Below are 22,179 nucleotides of genomic sequence, written 5' to 3'. Positions count from 1 at the left end.
GGAAACAGCAGTTGGACCAAACAATCTGGCAGCTTTCGATGGAATTGTTGATGTTTTTAAGCTAACATGGAGAAAACGTCATTAAAGTCCTCATTAAAATGACAATTTGAACATCGGCAATTGGTGATATGATAGAATGATCCAGATCAGACGTTAATGGTGAGATTGATTTGGCAACATATAAGATCAACTAATAATCCTGATGGTTTTAAGATTGTATTATTATTATTTGGCCACTTCAGATCCCAAAAACTTGACAATGACCTGAGAAACTATGACGCTTTATTATTATTATTATTATGACTATGCTAATACATTGAAGCAAACAGCTGCCTATTGCCAAATCTAGTAGGAATCATTAGCAGTCAATGGAGTCATGTTTCAGTCCACCTGGTGAATATGATAGAATATTTTCCGCTGTTTTACTTTTTCCATTAAACATATAATATTAAAAACCCTCCTTACATCACTCTCCAACAGGTTGAACATGCTCTGCTCCGCAATCTCCTTGGAGTCGTCGAATTTCTCGAGTGCCTGTTTGAGCTCATCATCGGTCACTTTGCCCTGGCGTTTCTTCTTATAATCAAAGTCCAGACGACGACCCTCCATTTTCTTCAGGTGATGCTGCGAAAGAAGACCACACGGTGAAGCTGAATCTTTGATGCACCACCAGGAAAAGAAGAAAAAGAAACAACTGGCGATGGAAGTCGTGTCTTGGTCGAAGTTCTGCATTCGTACCTGAATCTCCTTGAGGTCTTTTTCATGGAGGTTCTGCATTGGATCAATAAAGTTCTGCTTAACCTCCATGTCCAGCGCGTCCTTCACCTCTCCAAGCTCACGCATGGCTTCCCCAGCATCAATCAGAGCGTTGCCTGGGAAACGAAAGACACAATTAGACACTAAAACAAACGAGCACACGGCTGTCAGTATAAAAGTGTAGAAAACGCTTCATCTGCAGTAACATTGTCTCATTAGAATCCACAGCAGATTTTGAAGACGGGTGTTTATCTTTCAACGTTTAATGCCTTCACTTGGGAACCAAATCACTTCAGGCGACTTGTCTGAAAAATAAGCTCATGTTTTTTTCATAACATTGTTACTGCAAATTATGAAGCATATAATAAGCATATAATAATATCTTCTCTTTCTGTGCCGCAGCTCACCGAAGTTGGACTCCTCTCCGAGCTCCCTGCCAAACCTCTGCATGGACTCTCCCAGGATGACCTCGGTCTGGGTGTAGCCGGGTCCCTTCTCCTGGCCCCGCATACGTGACATGGAGTTCATCATGCTCATCTTGGCTCTGGTGGCTGCGAGGGATAAAAACACGAATGACAACAAACTCCACTGCGCTAAATGCGAGGCCGTGTTTTTAAAACGGAGCCTGGGGCGACGAATCGAGTTGTGAGAAAAATCTCCTTGCTACTAAAACGTGCATCCATAAAACACTGTTATTAATGTGGTGTCGTATTTCAGTCAGCACAGTCACAGTCGGTTATTCCAGTTGGTAAATCTAACTTTATGTTTGACTGACAGGATTTTTTCCCATAAAAATGTAATCATTTCAACAATAAAATAGATCCCAGAGTAAAAACTAAAATGGGCTAAGGGATCTTTATTACAGGTAATTTACATTATGCATCTCTTTGCAATAATGTACACAATATATGAATAAAATGTGTTTATAGGTTTGAATGCGGCACATGTTTTGTGTATGAATAGGTGTACAGTATGCATGTGCATTTATGTATATTTTTGAAAGTATTTTAAGTTTAATATCGACTCTTGGGAGACGAGCCTTTAGTCTGAGCTTAAACACCACATCATATTATCTTCCTGCACAGCCCAGTTAGGTCACCTGGGTTTGGCTGCAGATACTCCGTGGTCTTGGTGATGATGTCCATCACGGCCCGAGCGGTGGTGTCCATCTTCTGTAAACGACAACGGAGACCAACATGAAGATGGACGGTGCAGAAATCACAGGGAAGACAAAAGCAGACAGAAACGCATATAAGGTAACGGCTGAAATATTGTGGGAGAGGATGATAGAAATATAACAGTGACAAAGTCATTGATGCTTCAAATAGTGAGAGGAAAAACAAGATAAAAGAAAAGTGTTGCTTTGTTCTTGAGAGAGAATAAAATAGTGATATATTCAGCCCGACCACACAGTTACACACGTTCCTACCTGGAAGCTGCTCAGTTCAACCACAGTCTGACCTGCTGGAGGTCCCGGCCTCTGGCTCAGTGGTGGTAACGGGACAGAGGCTAGCACTACTTTTTTTTCAACTTCCCTACCAAGATTTGTCCTGTTGGTCCTGGAATCGAACCGGCAACCTTCCAGTCACAAGCCAGGTTCTCTTAATGTTCCGGTTTAGGTTTAATTATAGTGTCAACTCTTTCTGTATCTGATTTTCTCTTCCTTCTAATTGTGTTTAGCACAGAATAAGCAGTGTTTCTGGTGACTGTCCATTAAAACCACAAAATGTCGACTGTTTCTACCATTTTATATCCACTGAATATGTCAAGAGAAGTATTTCTGCTGGACTTTTAATTTGTTTGATATTCTAATAACTTGCCTGCAGTGTTCTTAAGTGATCAATAAGACACTTCTCAACAGTGTGAGAACAGAAACAGAGTTCAGACTCGCCTTTTCCATCTCAGTGAAGTCATCGTCGAGCTTCGTTCCTTCTGCACCTCCGACCTTCTCGCTCACTTTCTGCAGAACCAACAAACAAAAACACGTTGAGGTTTTAGGCTTTCATCAGTTTGATAAGATGATGGTGCGTCGGTTGCAGAAATTTAAAATTCCAGACAATTCTCAATGCTGAAATGAAGTTTATACTTAAATAAAAAAGCCCCATCAAAAATATATTGATGATCAGTCAAAGGAGCATCTTCAAAAGTATTGCACATGGATACTCAGCAAACATACAACACCAAAAAAAGGAAATCTAACAGATAAGAAAGTGTACGATTCCTTTCACAATTTGCATTTGTTAAATAAAAAACATCATATGTATGTATTTTAAACCGCAGCCTGGCCAGCTGCTCTATCACATGACGAATAACGAGTGAGCTGCTCTATTTCAGTAAATGATATGTTATGTAATGTGAAATCAAAGAGGAGTTTGCCCTGTCAGCATGTGCAGCGTGAGCCAGCCTGTAACATCGGGGTCACATTGTCTCCATCAAGATAATGTCAAACAACAACAAATGCACGCATATCGGCTTGACCTTGTGCTCCACATGAAAGGAAACCATTTCATTAACGATCACACACTCTCTCACACACACACACACACACACACACACACACACACACACACACACACACACACACACACACACACACACACACACACACACAGCAGCAGCAGCAAGCCAAGAGGGTCTGGTCCTTACAGCTTTCAGACTCGACACAGATCCACGTGCACAAACACAGATAGAACTCCTTTGGGCTCCTGTCCCCTCTCTCTCATAATCACTTCCTGCTCTGCCACCATCACCACTCAGTCCGTGATGTAACCAGATGGCTGGAGGTGGCAGCGATCTGACACAACGAGGCCAGACGGGGCCCTCAGGATGGACCGAGGGAGGGGAAAACAGCTTTCAGGGAACGTCACAATGTGGGATTTCAAGAAACCATGAAAGCTAAGGTCAGTGGATGAACTCTCGCTCACTCTCGAGCGCGGGATCGTTTCAGGCAACGTATCACAAGGTTCGTCACAAATCGTATCAGAAATAATGCAAGCAGCCACGTCTTTCGTCACAATCCTAAAATGTTGAAATGAATACAGAGGTCAGCTGCAAGGCTTTAAACCAGAATTAAGAGCTGCAAGCATCACGCCTGTTTGACTTCCTGTTTGTTTTATTGATTTTAAGATCTCATTGATTACTTTTAGGCTCCAGACAATTCTTAATCCCTTATGCATAGTATGAGATTCTCGGCAGTGATCTTCTGCCTCTCCTAGAGTCCAGGCTGTAAACTAAAGAGAAGAGTTTGTGATCCTCGAGGCTCTGAATGACCGGGACAAGGAAACATGGTGACCTGAGCCAGTGTCTTTTATTAACACTCCTCTAAAAACAAACTTCTATCAGAACGCAAACCCTGATTTTACCTGCAGTTGTCCCTTTGTTTTGATACGTGGTCTATAAATAAACTTTGTGCTTATTATTTTCTTGGATTGAATCTCATTCTCATTTTCAAACAATTTAAAATATCCTGAACTAGATAATTAGATGCAATAAAGGGGATACACGTGGTCTGTGACAGAAAGAGCAAGGAGGGATTTATTTTACTTTTATAAGACGGAGCCTCTGACAGCAGTTTATGCAGCACAAGACTTTCTGAGGATTGGTGCTCTATGAGTCATCTCACTCCTCGGTTCACTGCTAAACACAGCAACACACACACACACACACACACACACACACACACACACACACACACACACACACACACACACACACACACACACACACACACACACACACACACACACACACACAGGCGGAGTTTTAGCAGCGGGCCACATTTCCTGTCATTAGCTTCACCTACACATCACTACAACGTCTCCGGATCCTCCCTGAGCTGGTTGCCATGGAGACAGGTACCCGTGCACCTGAGGTCTACGGTTTGTAGCGGATCAGAGACAAAATAGGGGAAAGACTCCTCACGATGGAAACATCACGATGCTTGGCAGCTCTTAAAGATGGAGGTGTCAAATATCGGGCTGGAAGTGTGCTCTACATGTCCGACATGGTCCGGGTTTCTGTGTGTGCGTCAAACACACGCGATGTACCGAGAGACACTTCTGGTGTTCAACCAGGCTGCCTAATCACATACTGTACTGTGCGTATTACTCCTGGGATACAACATGACTGCTGCTACAGGAAACGCAATTTCTACCTGTTTTATGTGCACCTGAACAAAAAAAAAAAAAAAAATATATATATATATGACATCCTTCTTTATAGAAACTGAGGCACATCATGTGCTTTACACCAGAAATGTGGAAGCTTTGATGAGTCAGCTGAGACACATACTGTAGATAAAGGGATGACATCACAGAGAGGATTCTTATGTTGTTGTTTTTTCATCATATGCAGCAGTGAGCCGTCTCTAATGACACACTGTTAGAGGATATAACCAATTATTCATTCTGTACAGAGGAAGTCTGACGTTGTGACCCAGGATGATGATTTAAGATTTCACACCAGGCTGAACACGATTAATGAAATTCATACCAACAACACTGCATGTGCAGTATTTAAAGGCACAGATTGTGCTGATAAATTGATAAATTGATGGGGAATAAATGACCAATTTGTATTATATTAATTGTATATAATGTTTTTGTTTTATTTGATGATAAAACATGTGCTGCTCCTCGTCACAAACCAAATAGCTTGTTTTTGAACCCAAAGATATTCAGATTATGATAACCCAAAAGAAATCAGCTGCAAGGAAATGTCCTGTCGATCAGCTCATCAAATAATAAAATAATGATTTCAACTGGAGTACAAATTATGAAACAATTCACCTCCGATACTTGTTGGACTCTTTTCAGGGTCAACTACACCAGCTGCACATTTCATCAGGAAATAACACCCTGAACTGACATTCTTCAGTGTGTGTAGCACTGAGTAACAACCAAGTAGGTAGCATGTGGAGGTAGTGAGACAAAAATGTACTGGTTTATACATCTGATCCCTGAGGGAGAAGGACAAGCAGGATAATACTGACTACAATGGTTGTGTGGTTTGGAAGACACTCAACTCACATAGTATTCAAATCTCTAAATTCAGCCAAATGTATGTGTTGAGGGAGTCAAAACCACAAACCAGCTGACCGTTGTCTGCTGGGACGTGGGTATACCGTGGGAGCAGCATCTAAATGGATAGAAATGAGCTGCTGGTGGCTGCGGGGAGTGAGGGGAACAGCTCTGATGTGCACGCTGCCGCCCATGGCTGCTGTCAACGCGTGTTCGAGCCCCAGACACTCGCAAAGTGGAGAGCAAAGACAGAGCCAGTGTTATGCCTTCGTGGCCGGGAGCTACATTTAGTACAGTGACGAGGGGAGATGCATGCCAGGACGGACTGAACACACACTCAGAGACACTAAAGGACTAGAAAGCATGTAGCAGCCAATAACTACAGGGCCGATGATTGGCCGTTTACACTAAGTGAATGAAACCTCGCCTAACGCACAACAGCCCAGCGATCTAAAGCCTTCCAAGCAGCAACATAACTGATCTCTCTTTTCTCTCAGCAACCAACCTCACCCTTTTCTCCCCCCCCCCCCCCCCCCCCCCACCCCCCACCCCCCACCCCCCATCGCTCTCGCTTAGCCCTCCCCACTCCTCCTCCTCTTCCTCACTGCAGAGGAAGGACACAGCAAGGTTGAACTGCACAGCAGCAGCGGCGGCAGAGTGAAGCGAACCACACACACGGATGAGTCAAATGTGCAGCCGACTGCTGGGACGAAGCAGCGTAGGTGATATGTAACACGGCACGTCACGGCCAGCGACGTCACACACACACACACACACACACACACACACACACACGATACGTGTGAGTAAACGAACAGCAGCTGATTTGTGATGCCTCGGGACAAAGAGGCAACGCAGGGATGCGGTTTCACTGCAGGGCTGGGCCCAGGCGTTCCTAACATGCTGCAGACATTCTGGTCTTGTTCAATTTAAAGACTCATCCTGATACGTTTGAAGACATACAAAACACACTCTTTGAATAATAACTTGTGCATGAATGGATCCTTTGATCCCCGCCTTCATTTTCATCTCAACTACACACAGTTTGCCTCCGATTTGCAGCAGGATCATTACACACTAATGACAAGGTAACAAACAGGCAGCACATATACAGATAGAACACTAACTAACAACACAGGAAACCGTCTGGTTCATGTACGCTTTAGAGCTCTCTCTCTCCCTCTCTCTCACTCTCTCTCTCCACACAGCCGTCCACTTAAACCAAATCAGTCCAGATTAAATGTGCAGAGGAAAATAGCCCAGAGATTTGGCCAAAGTCTGCAGGGCATTCTCCCAAAATCTCTTGCATCATCACACGGGTCAAACAGCAGCGTGTCCTGACACGCTCCCACAGCGCAGCTTTTAAGAGCACCTCACCATTTAGAGGAGACGGAACCGGCAACCTTGTGGTTACAAGACGACCAGCTTAACAGTTCAACCTTGTGTCCCGCATTTACTGAAAATTGTTTTGATTTTTGTTAAATGGATGTTTAACTGCTGTTGTTTTCTGACTTTGTTTCTTATTTATTACAGATGGCTGAGTCTGATATCTGTATACAAAAAGGAAAATAGCTTTCAGTTTTAAAGTAACAGTTCAACACCTTGAGAAATATGTTTTTTCACTTTCTTTATGAGAGTAAGATGAGAAGATTAACTCTGTCTTTAATCAATCTTCTCATAACAAGGAAGCGATCACGGGTGAAAATGTTCCTTCAGAAAGAAAATGTATGTTTTTTTCTAAATAAATAATTGAACAATGCCTCGCTCCAGACTTCACAGTGACAGATGATGCACTTTCCCCCCAAACGAACCGTCACCAGATACCTGATCCCGCTCTGTTACAGGCTGACAGTATCTCCTTTTCTAAAAAGAGGAACTGCCCACAGAGCTTCACAGAAACACTCCTGGCATACACAGCAGAGGATTTTAAACAGCATGCAGCATTTCACACCTGTGTAAGACACTCAGGGCTAATACTATTAAAAAGCTGCGTAGGAAACCAACCTGTCTGCTGTTGCTTTTAAAGCGTCCAGGATCAGATTAGACTTCACGCTGCAGAACTCAGTAAGATCAATACGACATCGTATCTATACACACACAAGCCTGGTGTTATGATGTTGGCTTTCTTGTTCTTGTTTTCTTTATTTTAATCATACATATATTTGATTTGAATAAGCCCTGGATTAGTGGATACATTTTTAAAGGAAGGACTCTAAGAAGCTCTTCAACTGAAAGCTTAATATTTTTGCATTTTTAATCCATCATCTCTAAATAGTTTTGCTTGTTTGTGGGCTGAATCCGTATATTGTTAGGCTCAATCTCTCTCACAACTCTTTCAATACACTTCATGCAATTAACTGCCACCCTTGTGTTTTTAAATACAGTCTATGCAGCCATTATTAATCATCATAATCATCGTGACGTCACTCAATGGTTTGGAAACTACAGTTTCAAAGCTTCGAATTTGGAACTTTACAACAAACTGTTGAAGTAATCTTAGTAGCTAACTGTGCTGTTAGCGACGGTAGCAAGTAATGCCGTGGTTGCGATCTGTCAATCACAAGGTAGCCACACCCCAAACATACCCTGCGTTATCGTCTCCAAACCTTACGGACCATAACTTACTAAATGGACATCATGTTGTCCTGCAGACCATAAACTCATGTTTACAACGTGTACTGAGATACTTAATCAAGGGAGAAGTCGGGTCGTTTTCTCAAAGACATCCATGCAATCAGACTTCTTCTTGCAACTGGAGGAGTCGCCCCCTGATGGTCAGTAAAGAGAAGGCAAGTTTGGGGGCGCTTTCACCTCGGCTTCACTTCTAAGAAGACTGAATCCCTCTTCAGGAAGTAGATTGCAGACTCATCCTTTAGTGTGTGTGCCACAGACTGCTGGTGTGGTGGCCTCTAGGCTCGGAGGTCAGCAGTCTCAACAAGCCGTAGGTGATGAGGTTGGAACCAGACAGTGTGAAGGCCGAAAGCCATCTTAGATAACCCTTCTCACCCTTTCTACACCGAGCTGTGGCGGATTGGCAGAGAGAAGGATGAAGGACCAGATCAACGCCTGGGTGTTGATCCTCATCCAAGTCAAGGGTCTAGTTTTTGATTGATCCGACTGTTAAGCTCCGTTGTTCTGCTAGATGTCTGTTAATGTGCACGTTTATTGAGATAAACAACAAAAACAGTCAGATTCCCTGCATGAAGTCCTGTTCTAATACTGCAGGCTAACGTCGTCACTGCTGTGCACTAAAACACATCAGCCGGTGCACCTTCGTGCTAGCCTTCACGTTCAGCATTCACAACTGTACTGAATTTGCATCAGTCACATGGCGCCCAATGTGAGTCGCAAAAAGGAGTGTGCTGCCGCTGCTCTCCCTCCCTCCCTCCCTCCCTCCCCTTGCCTCCCCCGCCTCCTCCTCCTCTCCTCTTTGCTGGTCTAATCCCGGCCGGGCACACGATGGCCCCTGCTTTAAATACGCCCAGGGTGGAAGAGGGAGATTAAAAATGACAAGAGTGATTAGTGAGGCTATTAGGAGGACAGCCACTGCTGCTGGACAATAACAGGAGGATCTGACTCTTCCTGACAGCATTAAAACACAAGCCTATCTGCTTTCACCACCTATCTGTTTTCACCTCTGTGGATGCTTCTCCCAATATGGTTCTTCCTCTCAGTGAGATTCAAACGATATATATTTTCCAACCTTTTTCTCCCCTCAAAATGTCTATTTTCACTTGTTGTTTTCAGAGAAGATAAAGATGATGAATGAGGACGGAAGTAGAGAAACAGGAACAGAAGGGAAACTTGGGAATATCATAGCGACTGCCAAATCTTGCAAAAATCTTGCATAACAAAGCCCAGAAGATCTTTGTCTCATCTCCTTTTTTTTTAAAGATTGCTTCTTTTGCTTCCCTCCCTTCGCTCGCTGTCTTTATCACTCCCATTTCTCTTCTCACCTCCAAACACCCTCAAGGCCTCGCCGTTCTCATTGTCACATTTCTTGTGTAACACGGCGCCGGGTACACTCACTGCTCGACGGTGACTCAATGATGTCTGACCATTTACATTTAGCAGACGCTTTTGTCCAAAGAAATAAACCACAACACACCGATAAAGTAAGAGCTGTTCAGCAAGGATATCTTACAACAGTGCTATGATCAAAGTGCTACAGGTAAGAACATAGAAGTGCTTTTTTTGTTGTGGAAGTGAGTCTGAACAGGTGAGTCTTAATGCTGCCACCGTTTAACCAGAGAAAAGACCGGTGCTCTCGTGGAATCGAGGGAAATCCATTTGTTCTTCTTAAATGGTGGCGTTGGAAGCCAACGTGGGGGCGGCCGGTTCCTGCTCCGACGCCAGCTGTTTCGGGATGATAGTAATCCCACAGAACATCGAGGCCCGGGGCGGCTTTAGTGGGTACAAAAATTCAACGGCGTGCCCGGTTGTGATGTTTAACAATACTGCAGAGAAACCAGCGATGACAACAGTTGAACTGGAAGCGGAGATCTAGATAAGTTATTCAGTTCAGACAATTAAATATCTGCAGGTCGGGTGGGAACGGAGGACCGGACCCAGACAGGACAGGGTGCTAACGCCCCCCCCTCCAGATTCACAGCAGCATCGGTCCACGCAGCCTCTCCATGTTGCTTCACTGACCTCTATCCTCTCTGAGTGTGTGGCCTGTGGCTATTAGAATCTGATTTGTAAGCCTTTGCATGGCTCTTATGTAACAGCGGCAGGGATGAGTCTGTAGCTGGAGCCATGTGTGACGCTGAAATCCATCCATGCAGAGCTCAGCAAACCGGGGGAGGAAGGGGAAACCAGCTGGCACCGGGTGAGCGCGTGAGAGGAACGCGTGCCAGAGTTTGTGAGCATTGAGGATACGTGGTGATGATGATGATGATGCGACAAAGCAGCAGGATGAGTAATGACGAACACGACATGAATGATGGCTGAGATATATGGGATCGGATTGAGTGTCAGTGCATCACGACACAGTTACTATTTGTGTGTTGGACATTTTTTCCTAATTTTTCCATTGATTTAAACGATCATTTTATAACATAAATATTGAAGTACAAGCACTGTGAAAATACATAATTATAAAGACTACAAACCAAGGTCACCATACATAAATCCCACCCCCTTAACTCTGATTGGCTTAAACAGCTGTCAATCTGTCTAAGAAAAAAAAAGATGTTTCAGGGATTCATAAGTTTGAAACCAGAACAAAAGGCCGAAGACATTTAAGCCAAAAACAGTCCAGACAGTAACGTTACTTATCAGCAAACCGGTCAAGACTACGGTTGTCACAGAATGTTTGACTGTAAGTGAAGCAGGATGCTGCAGAATAAGAGTATTTGTCCTTTGGAAATGTAGCTTTAATATAAAGGATACACAGCTCGAGACAGCCTGGAGAGAGAGAGAGAGAGAGAGAGAGAGAGAGAGAGAGAGAGAGAGAGAGAGAGAGAGAGAGAGAGAGAGAGAGAGAGAGCCTGACCCTGAAACAATGATTTTATAAATGACACTTCATCCTCACATCGATTGACTCACGATTCTCTCAAACGTGCTTGTGGACAAAGACAAAGACAAACAACACACAAGCTTTCTCTCTTCCTCTGTACTCCATCTCTCTCTCTCTCTCTCTCTCTCTCTCTCTCTCTCTCTTTTCCATCTCAAACACAAATCGAGTCTCTCTGTAGAAATAACGATGGAGCTCTGACTCCTGGAAAGGACGCCACTTTTTTTCCAGCACTCACCTGAAAAACATGATATTTGAATGTTTACCCAACATCATGAGCTGATTTTCTACACCTGGAACCCAGAAAAGATGATATAATAGAATTCAGCGGACGCAGCAGCCATTTTATAAATCGGCTGCTTCCTCGACTTGTTGTGGGAAGTGATGGCGTCAGTTTTCTATCGCTTCCAACAGCGAGGGAGACTCATCTAAGATTCTGCTTCTGCAAGCAGGAAGGCCCTCGCTGATTTGTTCTCCTCATGAGCCGTTTGACCTTTTTACACAAACTGATTTGTCTCATACACACGCATGCACACGCACACACACACACACACACACACACACACACACACACACACACACACACACACACACACACGCGGACAGCGAGACTCGATAATAAAAACAAAGCCTCATTTACATCAGTCGATGTCAGAAACATTCCTCCCACAGAGCACACGACGGCCGATCGATGGCAAAAACATGTAAAACTCACTGAATCCACACCCGATCCTGATCCTGATCCTGATTTTGTACTCAAATATTTCCTTTTAAATTCCAGAGTTAAATGCTGTATTTTTTATTTATTTGTTAGTTACTTTACAGATTCAGATAATTAAAACTAAATATAATCAACTAATAAAGGATGTATTATTTTAGATTAACTACCCAGCAGGATATAAAGTAGTTTAAATGAGCTCCAGCTGCACCAATTAAGTGATGAACACATTAAGACAATAATATAATATCTATTATTCTGCCTAATCGTTCACACACTCAAAGTTTTCACAGACAATAAGAATAGCCGATCACCGTTATAATATCATATAATAAAAGTGTTCTGTATATATGAATAATAAAATAAACAGCAAACATGTTGGGAAAGCAGAGCTGACAGGCTGAAGAGATCTGGAGCTGCAGAACAAAGAGGAGGAAGAAGATCAGAGTGTCAGGCTGTTTATGCTGCGACAACATGCCGAGGAGAAAGCGTGTTTGCACCATTAGGGAAACGACATGTTGTCACAATGACGGTGGTCTGTGAGAGCGCCGCAGACTCCAACGTTCTGCTAGGCTCCCTGAACTCAACGCATCGTTTCACTAGAGCTTTCCATGCAACCGTAGACCAGACTCGGACAAATGCTGTGTGAAAATGAAGATTCATCATCTCCGCTGATGAAGATAAATGTGTTTCACTTCCAACTTCAAGCTAAACCAACCGGCAGCACAATAATGGGTCCTGCAAGAGGCAAGCAGCCGTGTTTATCATCAAAAATCAATAACAGCAGCAAAAAACAAACAAACAGATTATTTACCCTCCAAACATCAACAGACCTTCCAAAATAAACAGTAATATTATACACCCAGAGGCTGGCATGATCCATTAAAAGCCTCTGCAGACCAACATCCTCTATGTGATATTTACTATTTGCTATTCAACACTGGTCTGATTAGATTTCATTTCCAGTCGGTTGAAATATGATGAATATAAATACTGCTTAACCTTTACATTCATGCAAGATATTTGTAAGGAGGAATATGTGTTTCCACAAAATTATGATATGAATTAGGTTATGTAAATAAACAACAGTGAGAGCTGAAACAATTAGTTGATTTATTAACAAAGTGGAAACTACTTTGATAATTGTAATTTTTAAAGCACAACATTTCCAGATTTCAAGCTTTTCTATTTGATAGTAACTTAATATATTTAGGTTTTTAATTTTTTTTGGTCAGAATAAAAAACAAGCATTCAAAGATGTCATCTTGCACTCCTGAAAATTATCCTTTTTTTTCTTGCATTTCATTTATAATGAAACAACTAATTGTGGAAATAATCAGCAGGTCAATCAATATTTTAAAAAAAAGAGTTCACTGCAGGGCAAAAATGTCAGCAGTGAAAACTACTAGTGGAAAAAATACGCCTCTAAAACACACACAAACTGAACATTACAACCTTCATGAATGTGTAACTGCCTTCGTCTGAACCAAATAAAGTGTGTGCAGATGGTCGGCAGTGCTTCAGAAAATTAATTCGTCCGTCTGTGTTTCTGCCCACGCTAACAAAGGATGCTGTGGATCAATAATTTATGGATTCAAGCCCAGACACCCTGTTTTTTTCACCTTGCTTGTGAATTTACTATTTAGAGGCTTGAACGTACTTTATATTGATTCTCAGCTGTGATGAATTCTTCCCAAAACAATCAGCGACACCTTGAATTTAGCAAACATCGACTTCATTCGATTTTTAAGGGAATATGCCAAGAAAAATGTTTGATTATTTATTATCTGTTAAAACACCAACTTCTCCTTATGTGGAGATATATAACACATTTCTGAATAATGTATCTGCTACATTATGACATGTTATAAATGATTTCTAATGCTAAATAAGGAACCCTAAAGTAATGTCTTTTCAAAATGATATATATTCTAATTTCCATTTAATTATTGTAGCTGTAAAAATTGATCATATAGTATACAATATACGTGTTTCATTAGATTGAGGCGCGTTTATGCAGACTTTTAAGACAGAAATAAAATCTAATCAATTCATTTATATTGAGATTCCTTCTTTTTTTTCCAGGATTGTCATACGTACTTCCTTAAATGTATGAGTCTCTGCACGATGTCCACTCAAGCTGATGAGTCTGACCATCCAATTACATTGTTCATTTCAGGCGCATCCATAGCTCTGTCTGTCTGTCCGTCTGTATAATAAATTATCATCATATAATAAGACTTGAAGTTGAAGGTATACACTGCATCTGCCTCTTCACATAATCACATGACAGTGTTCATGTTACACTGTATAAACCAACACATTCAAATAAAGGGAGGTGATCGGCTAAAAAAACTACGCTGACAAAAAAAACCCAAAAAACAGCAAGGTCATGAATTTCTGACCCCGTCACATGGTACGTCTGACACACACAGCTCGTTTCACAGATTACCGCCGAAGCGCTCTGATTCTCACTCACACACATCTGCAATATTTGATGCAAAGTCAGTGTGCTCTGATTAATCTGGGTATAATCCCTGAGAAGCCATTCGGCCTGAGCTCTGCAGTTGGTGGGAGGACGCTGTGTGTGCAGGGTTTTCACAGCCTTTTCTTAACTAGGGGATACAAGCACGGAAATACGTTCTGTCCACCCAATAAAACATGTAGAAAAAACACAATAAAGGACATCCTGTTCCCTCCCGCCCCTCATTACTGTCTCCAATGAGCCAAATTAGGCATTAAACTGAGCGCATGATGCTGCAGCTGCCTGAAAGCAAAGCCTGCCTCTCCACTTTTGTCCCCAACATCGTCCACGTCCATCCACTTTCCAGTACTTCCTCCTCTCCCTTCTTCCTGCTACACTTCCTCCATCACCTCACCTCCTGCCTTCTTCCTGCCTTCTTTTCTGCCCAAACGTCCTCTTTACTCCATTTGCAACAATGGATCAGTGCTATTAATAGTTCATATCATGCTGAGTCATTCCATTATTTTTTAGACGTGCCTAGCAACTCAGCTCTCCAGGGATGGACATGTTGGTTGGTTGGTCAGTGCAGCTGCCAACTATTGGATAAATTGCCATGAAATACTGTACAGACATGCATGGTCCCCAGAGGATGAAGTCGATGTATTTACTTTAGTGTCGTCAGCCTGTTAACGTTTTTGTGTTTTAGCAAAATGTCTTGAAAACTGTTGGATGAACTGCCATAAAATCAAAGATAACAAGAGAAACGTTGGTGATCTACCACAGAACCGCCTCTCCTGTACTTTGTGCCACTTAGCATTAATTAAAATGCTGCTAATGTTTAAACTGCAGAAATCACAACCAGTTGCATATATACTGTGTATAAGATATACTTTATACAAATGTTCAGAAATGAGTCTACAGTCATGCTAGTGACTCTGTGTGGTTGCACTTAGGCACAGTTGTGCTGTCAGCATGCTAGCACACTCACAGTGACAATGCTCTCATGCTGAAGTTAAGTGGGTCTAATGTTTACTATGCTATAATAATGTCTTATATAATATATAATACTAGGTAATTAGCATTAAACACAGCTGAGGCTGAAGGGAATGTAATTCGTTTTACAGATATTTGACAACATGTACCACGGTAACCTACAAGATTTTATAGTAATCCATCCAATAGTTGAGCAAAAGCCATAGATGTCATCCTTAAAGTGGAGCTAAAAAGTTAGGGAATCACCAGTAGGATTCATCCTCTGGGGACCAGGAATGCCAATTTCACAGCGATCCAACTGATAGTTTGGATATTTCAGTCTGGACCAAACTGGTGGACGACCACTGACGCCAGTATGGCTAAAAATAAATACAGTACTGTGAGCAGTAGACAGCTCACAAAACACTTCATATGATAAAGATTAATGAAATAAAATGTATTATCTCCAGCCTTCATCTCAAATAAAAGATATTATACTGACGCACGCATCTCCTCTCCCAACCTGATAAAAGTTGCCCTCTGGTAAATTATTACATGATTGCTGCTGCTGCCATTACAGCTTCACTGAACTGCCAGAGTGGCCATGGACTTCATCAGCCTTGTGGTATTTCTTTTATACCATTATAAAATGTAACAAATTTGTTATTTGGTAACAAAAATGTCAAATTTCTGCCTCAAATCTTCACTGAATTGACAGCTTGTGTGAGTTGGGCCGTGGCCTCTGTCTGGATGATGACCTTTAATCCGGATTAAATGCGTCACACATCACAGACAATACCGTCACAAGGGCTATGGGGATGTAAAAACATCTGCAGATTGCGTTGCCCTTCAATATATCCACAGCAGTGACAAGAAAGGCCAATAAACAACACGATGACTAGGTGGAGAAGAGATGTATATCAAGGTTTCTCGGTTATAAATTTAGGTAATAATTATGTGACCTGAATATCCCTGAAGTACAAATGTGAATGTGTGTGGGTGGTTTTATTTAGCCTCATCAATATTTCCAGACGATGTGATGCATAAATTCAAATTGATATACTCTCAAAATGGCGACACATTACCTCTGGAAAAAACATAAGAAAAAATATTTTGTTTAATAATATTAATGACATTTCCTAAATGAATGAAAGATTAATGATCACTATCTTTAAAATCATATTTTACAGGGAAAGCCATAAAACAATCTTAGCAACACTCATTTCCCCCATCCATTATGTTTGATAAGACAGACCTTTACCCGGCAACAGGTCCTAAGAATCTCCCTTTTCCAGCCCCGAGCCATTGACAGTCTCTCCTGCAGTGGTTGATGCCCAGAATATAAAATATGCCAGTCCTGAATAAAACATCAACCATGGCCTGAATACTGATGCTGGGAGAGAGGGAGGATGGGAAATAAGGGAGTGGAAGGAGGAGAGAGATACCGCGGATAGTCACGAACAACAGCTCACTTTCAATAAACGAACCAAGCGACCGTCACTGTCAAAATAAAAATGACTGAATCTGCAGGACTCCAATGTTTTTCCCACTCAGCAAATCTTCCTTCTCTGACAGATTTGGAACTAGCCCAACATTGTTCATTCACAGATCTACACGAGGACATTTAATGATTTAATGTACCTCCCCTGTGCTCACGTTCAAACTGTGCCGTTCAACGGCATCTGACCACAGGACGAGCTAAGAATAGGACTCGTGTCCGTCTGTCACTAACCTCCAGAACTGAGCCGACGTCAGAAGGCTGAGAACTCCACAGCCCCGTTTTCAACCCTTTGGCTACTGCATGTGCACTCCTGTCAAAACCGATAATTCTACAGTTTATACAAAGTTTCTGCTAAAGTTCACCCTCTTCTATTTGATACTTTTTTTTGGTAATTTATGAGATTTATTGAGATGTATAGCATGGCGAGTAACTCTAGTATTTCTGGCCACACCTCCAACGTGTAGAGCTCTGGAGATGGTGAATAATGTTCAAAAGTCAACAGAAAAATATATTGTCATGCTCGTTAAAAGATTTATGAGGCATCTAAGAAAGTAACAGGAGTATTTGTTAGAGGTGAGGTGATGGAAGTGATATTTTACAATCACACTGTGAAAAAGTGTCACTACTCCTGAAGACCGAGGAGAGATTCAACTGTTCTTCAGGGAACTTATAAAGGGAAATAACATGTGGTCAGATAAGTGTCGTCTCACCTTCCAGAGGAAAAAGTAACTGGGGCCCCCTTCTGGAGCAAAACCTGGGATGGGAGCTCACTGGCCAGGCCTTGGTTCATGGGACTCCACTGGGCAGTCCCCCAAAAAACCCTTCATGGAACCTCCTATGTGAGGATCTAGATGTGTCAACCTGCTGGCATTGCAGACTGGCTCCAGGGATGTGGAATGTCACTTCTCTGGTCGGGGAAACAACCGAAGCTGATGCAGGAGATTGAGCAGCACCCACTAGATAGCACTGGTTCACAACCCAAACTCCTGGAGAGAGCACCGTTGTGAGTTTTCCCTCGGGAACAAGAGGGTCTCCACTATATGACCGCAAGTCGCTGAGAGGAAGTCTCTGACTATTTGGGCCCATGCAACGAACAGCAGCTCGGAGTAGCTGGCCTTTCTGGAGCTCTTGTGTCTCTGCTCTTTGCAGATGATGTGATTCTGTTGGCTTAAGAATGTAATCCTTCAGCACACACAGGGTATGTTTGTGGTTGGGAAGAGAGTCAGTGCCTCAAGTCTAAGGTCATGGTTCTCTGCCTGAAAATGTTGGATTGGACCCTCCGGGTTGGGAGTGAGAGACTGCCCCAAGAGAGGGAGTTCAAGTATCTTGGGGACTGTTGTGGTGGAAAGGGAGCTGAGCTGGAAGGCAAAGCTCTTGATTTACTAGTCCTCCACCTGGAGTAGAGCTCCTCCTTTGTATGGAAAGGGTCTGACTGAGGTGGTTCTAAATATCGGAGAAATAATGTATTGTTTTCAATAATCCAAGCAAAGGACAGCAGATTATCCCGATGGAGACATTTCAGAGACGGGGCTCTGTTGTGGTAAATTAAAACATTTTTTAAAAGCTGGAAGGCAAAAGTAAAAGAAGCACTGTGAGGGAAGGAAATAAATCAAGATAAAAGGATGCGAGGTACATCGCTGCAGGGTCTGTACTGCTGGACTGGATCCAGTGCAGCATTACTTTTGCTGCATTGCTGATCCACACTTGGCCAAAACAGGAAGCATTGGGTTGCCTGGGACAAGTTCATATAGCTCAGACACCATTTCATTAACAAAATTAATTTGAAAACCTTGAATCTGGGGGACTTTTGATGGGGACGTATCCGCTTTTTTAGACCAGAAAATAATCAGCACAGTAACTGCTGTAGCAGCGCTACCTGGGAGTAATATGTAGAAAAAATAAACCACCAAGTCTCCCTTTATCTCTCTGCCTACTGTACCTGCTCAAGGCAGCTTCCTATCTCTCATTCCCCTATCTTGTCTTCTCTTATCGCTCTTTTCTTGCTCCATTCTCCTCGCCCCTCCCAACCCATCTGTTATCTCCCAGCTGGATCTTTCTAACGCTGCACTGCAGTAGGCCCTAGTGAGGATCCAGGCTGGATGAGTCACCCACTCACAATCTGCTGCCCTAAAAGCCCTGGAGGCGTCAGTCACATCCAAAGACCCCACTGCTGTCCACGGGCATGCACGGATGTACAAGCAATTGCCAAATCTCAATGCTGCACACAATACAATGAGGCTAAGACGTGCAGGACTAAATTAGCATTCAGCACACGCACTGGGAAACCTCTAGTGGCACCAGGGCTGATTATGAAATAAAGGATTACCACTGGAAGAAATATACCATCCAAATGTCATAGCAGGTTCTTAACATCTCATATTATTCAGACACATTCAAACTGTAGCTCCTGTATCTTGACAAATCATTTTGTTTACAGAATACAACTGCTACTACACGGTTCCTGAAAAGGTGTCTGAGTATCTCAATTTGGAAAGGACATGGTGTTCACTCAGTAGTGTTACTGATGATGTACTGAATCATTTTGACTGACATCCTAAATTCATCACCATGAAGGCAAATCTGTGATTTGGGGCAATACAGTATAGATCAAATGTAATGGAATTATGATTTCAATATTAGGTTATTGGTAATGTATGTAGCCCATATGCAGTCAATGATATAAAATAGAAAATATACTAACTAGACGTATTCTTAGCACACAATAATCACTGAAAATAGCATCTTGTCTTCTAGTGTTGTAGAATTGGATTACGATTAGATTAAGAGAAATGCGTCGCCTAGTATTTGAGATCCAGCTGCATCTTAAAGTGGGACTCCATCAAATTTTGACAAAGATGAAGCAAACCATATCTATGATTTTACCACTTTTCAATCCAACTAATTCTAAAAATTTGCTAACCTGAGAGAAAAAAAAGAAAATAAAAGCTGCACGTGAATGCTGAAGCTACCCGACCCGTGAAACATCCCCCCACACACACACACACACACACACACACACACACACACACACACACACACGATTCTCTCCATGGGAATCCAGCCGGCATTAAAGCAGCATCTGCTCAAAGCACGACTCATTTCTGACTCTGAGGTAAAGTTGAGCAATCGCCACGTCAATAAAAATAAGCCGGACTGAGACACTGGAGTGTACAGCATAAAGATGCTGAGTATGCGGCCTCATTTTTACTGCAGGAACAAATGTTCTCAAGGTATTCAAATCAGAATAAGAAAACTTATATATAACACAGTTTACAGTTAGATTGCGTAATACTGAATAAATATAATTTTTTTTTACATGAAATTCCTAGTGGACCTGCTAGATGTACCCTTCATGCTCCATTCTTTTTACAATGGCCCCCATAATTAATGCACCACTGTGATCTTGGATGTCCTTGGGGGGGAGGGAGAGAGGGGGGGGGGGAAAGGTATGCCCATTGTGATTGTGCATCATAAAAACAGGTGAGGCTAAGGATGTGTGAGCGTGCATGTGTGTGTGTGTGTGTGTGTGATATAATCTCATAAAACCCCCAGTGACTCCCTGGCATGCTGCCTTTTATGGGCCATTTGCCTCTGCAAAGTGCATCACGTCAATAATGAAGAAATGCTGCTGACTCCATGCACAGGAATGAGGATTTTCCATCTCTCACAGAGCAGATGCTGCACACTTAATGTCAACAAAGCTGCACAGCTCATTAGCAATTAGTGACGCATCGGGCTGTAAGGTCAATACAGCATTTTAGCATGTGTGCAATCTGCTCCAATCTTCATATGAGCCCGTTTGACATTATTTTCGGGTACGTTTATCCATGGAAACATTTTTATGTTGAATTCTTTTGGCCAAAAATGTCCTGTCCTTGAGACAATTTGAATTAGTCAACTTTGAAAAAGGTTATTTATAGGCCTGCTTTAAGAACATTTGAGATTTTTATATGATTTTTATCAATTTGATAAATATCCATGCTTTGTTATATATTATATCAATATCATGAGATTAAACTAGATATCATCTTAGATTTTGGATATCATAATATTATAATATGGCATAGTGTTGACTGCTCCTGGTTTTAAGGGCAGCATTACAGTAAAGTGATGCTATTTTTATCAGACTGTTGTCGCTGTTCTATTATTATAGTCATTATATCCACATCACTGATGATTATTTATCAAAAATGTCATTGTGTAGATACTTTGCAAAAGCACCAGTTGTCAACCCTACAATATTGTAGCACCACCAGCACTACCAGCACCTCTAAAGGCCACACATTAGCATAAGTGTAAAATAAGAAAATACACCATTTTACAGCGGGTTATGAGCTGGACCAGTGACGATATCAGGATACTGGTCCCGACCAAGACATCATACATAACCCCCCATAAAACAGATTTTGGTACTTTTGGAAGGAACCAGGCTAGCTGTTTCCCCCTGTTTCTAGTCTTTATGCTAAGCTAAGCTAAGTGGCCGCTGCTTCATATTTACTATCAATCTTCTCATCTAATTCTCTAAAACTCCTGTCTGATTCTTTTTAAAGCTCTGGTCCCATCCCTTAATCCTTGTGACCCCCTCTTTATGTGTTGGTACTGAGGGGGGGCCGGGGGTCTGGTTGGAGGATGTGTGTGTAAGTAGCCAGATTGTTGTCTTGGTGAGTCTGGGCCTGGATTACAGGGCTGTGGAAGGGGAACAGAGGGGTTGATAGGAGCCTTCTGCCATTGGGAGTCTGGGGAGGATGACGGTGTGTGTGAGTGTGTGTGTGTGTGTGTGTGTGTGTGTGTGTGTGTGTCTGTGTGTGTAATGCTGAGGAACAGACGGCAGGAGCCCACAAGAGACGGCTCACTTTGAGCCTGGAGCTGACTCAATCGCATCCGGAGTAAAACTGACTAATGAAGACCGTAAAAAATCTACAAATGCCTGCACACTGAGAGAGAGTCACATGTCTGGATGCATATTTACAGCCAGGAACACTCTCGTGCACCCCCACCTCACACACACAGAAGCAGGCGAGGCGATAGGGGAACATCTGCAGGGAGGGTTCGGGTCGCTCTCATCACGGCGAGACTCATCACGCAGAATTAACACAATCTGTGCAGCCATCTAATGCCCTGCGTGCACCGCCGTCTACTTCCACTCCGACCGAAAGAGCTTTAAAACCGGTTAGCAGCCGAACGCACGCCCCTGCAGTTACTTCTATCATTGATAATCCTTTCATGACAAAT

General features: G+C 42.5%; 1 protein-coding gene across 6 annotated transcripts in view; it reads right to left on the bottom strand.

Annotated features, from left to right (window-relative positions):
- The window catches only part of sh3gl2a (SH3 domain containing GRB2 like 2a, endophilin A1), a 29,713-nt gene that overhangs the window by 5,932 nt on the left and 1,602 nt on the right, over positions 1 to 22,179 (bottom strand). For all 6 annotated transcript variants that reach the window (XM_084006215.1, XM_084006211.1, XM_084006210.1 and 3 more), the window contains exons 2-6: positions 2,648 to 2,716; positions 1,856 to 1,928; positions 1,164 to 1,307; positions 739 to 872; positions 466 to 624 (exon numbers count right to left, since the gene is read on the bottom strand). In XM_084006215.1, coding sequence (XP_083862341.1) covers positions 466 to 624; positions 739 to 872; positions 1,164 to 1,307; positions 1,856 to 1,928; positions 2,648 to 2,716 — 579 coding nt within the window. The remainder of the gene's footprint in view (positions 1 to 465; positions 625 to 738; positions 873 to 1,163; positions 1,308 to 1,855; positions 1,929 to 2,647; positions 2,717 to 22,179) is intronic.

Source organism: Eutrigla gurnardus, assembly GCF_963514095.1.
Source record: "Eutrigla gurnardus genome assembly, chromosome: 3".
Lineage (NCBI taxonomy): Eukaryota > Metazoa > Chordata > Actinopteri > Perciformes > Triglidae > Eutrigla > Eutrigla gurnardus.
The sequence above is the reverse complement of the archived record's forward strand: the minus strand, read 5'-3'. Positions and strand labels throughout refer to the sequence as shown.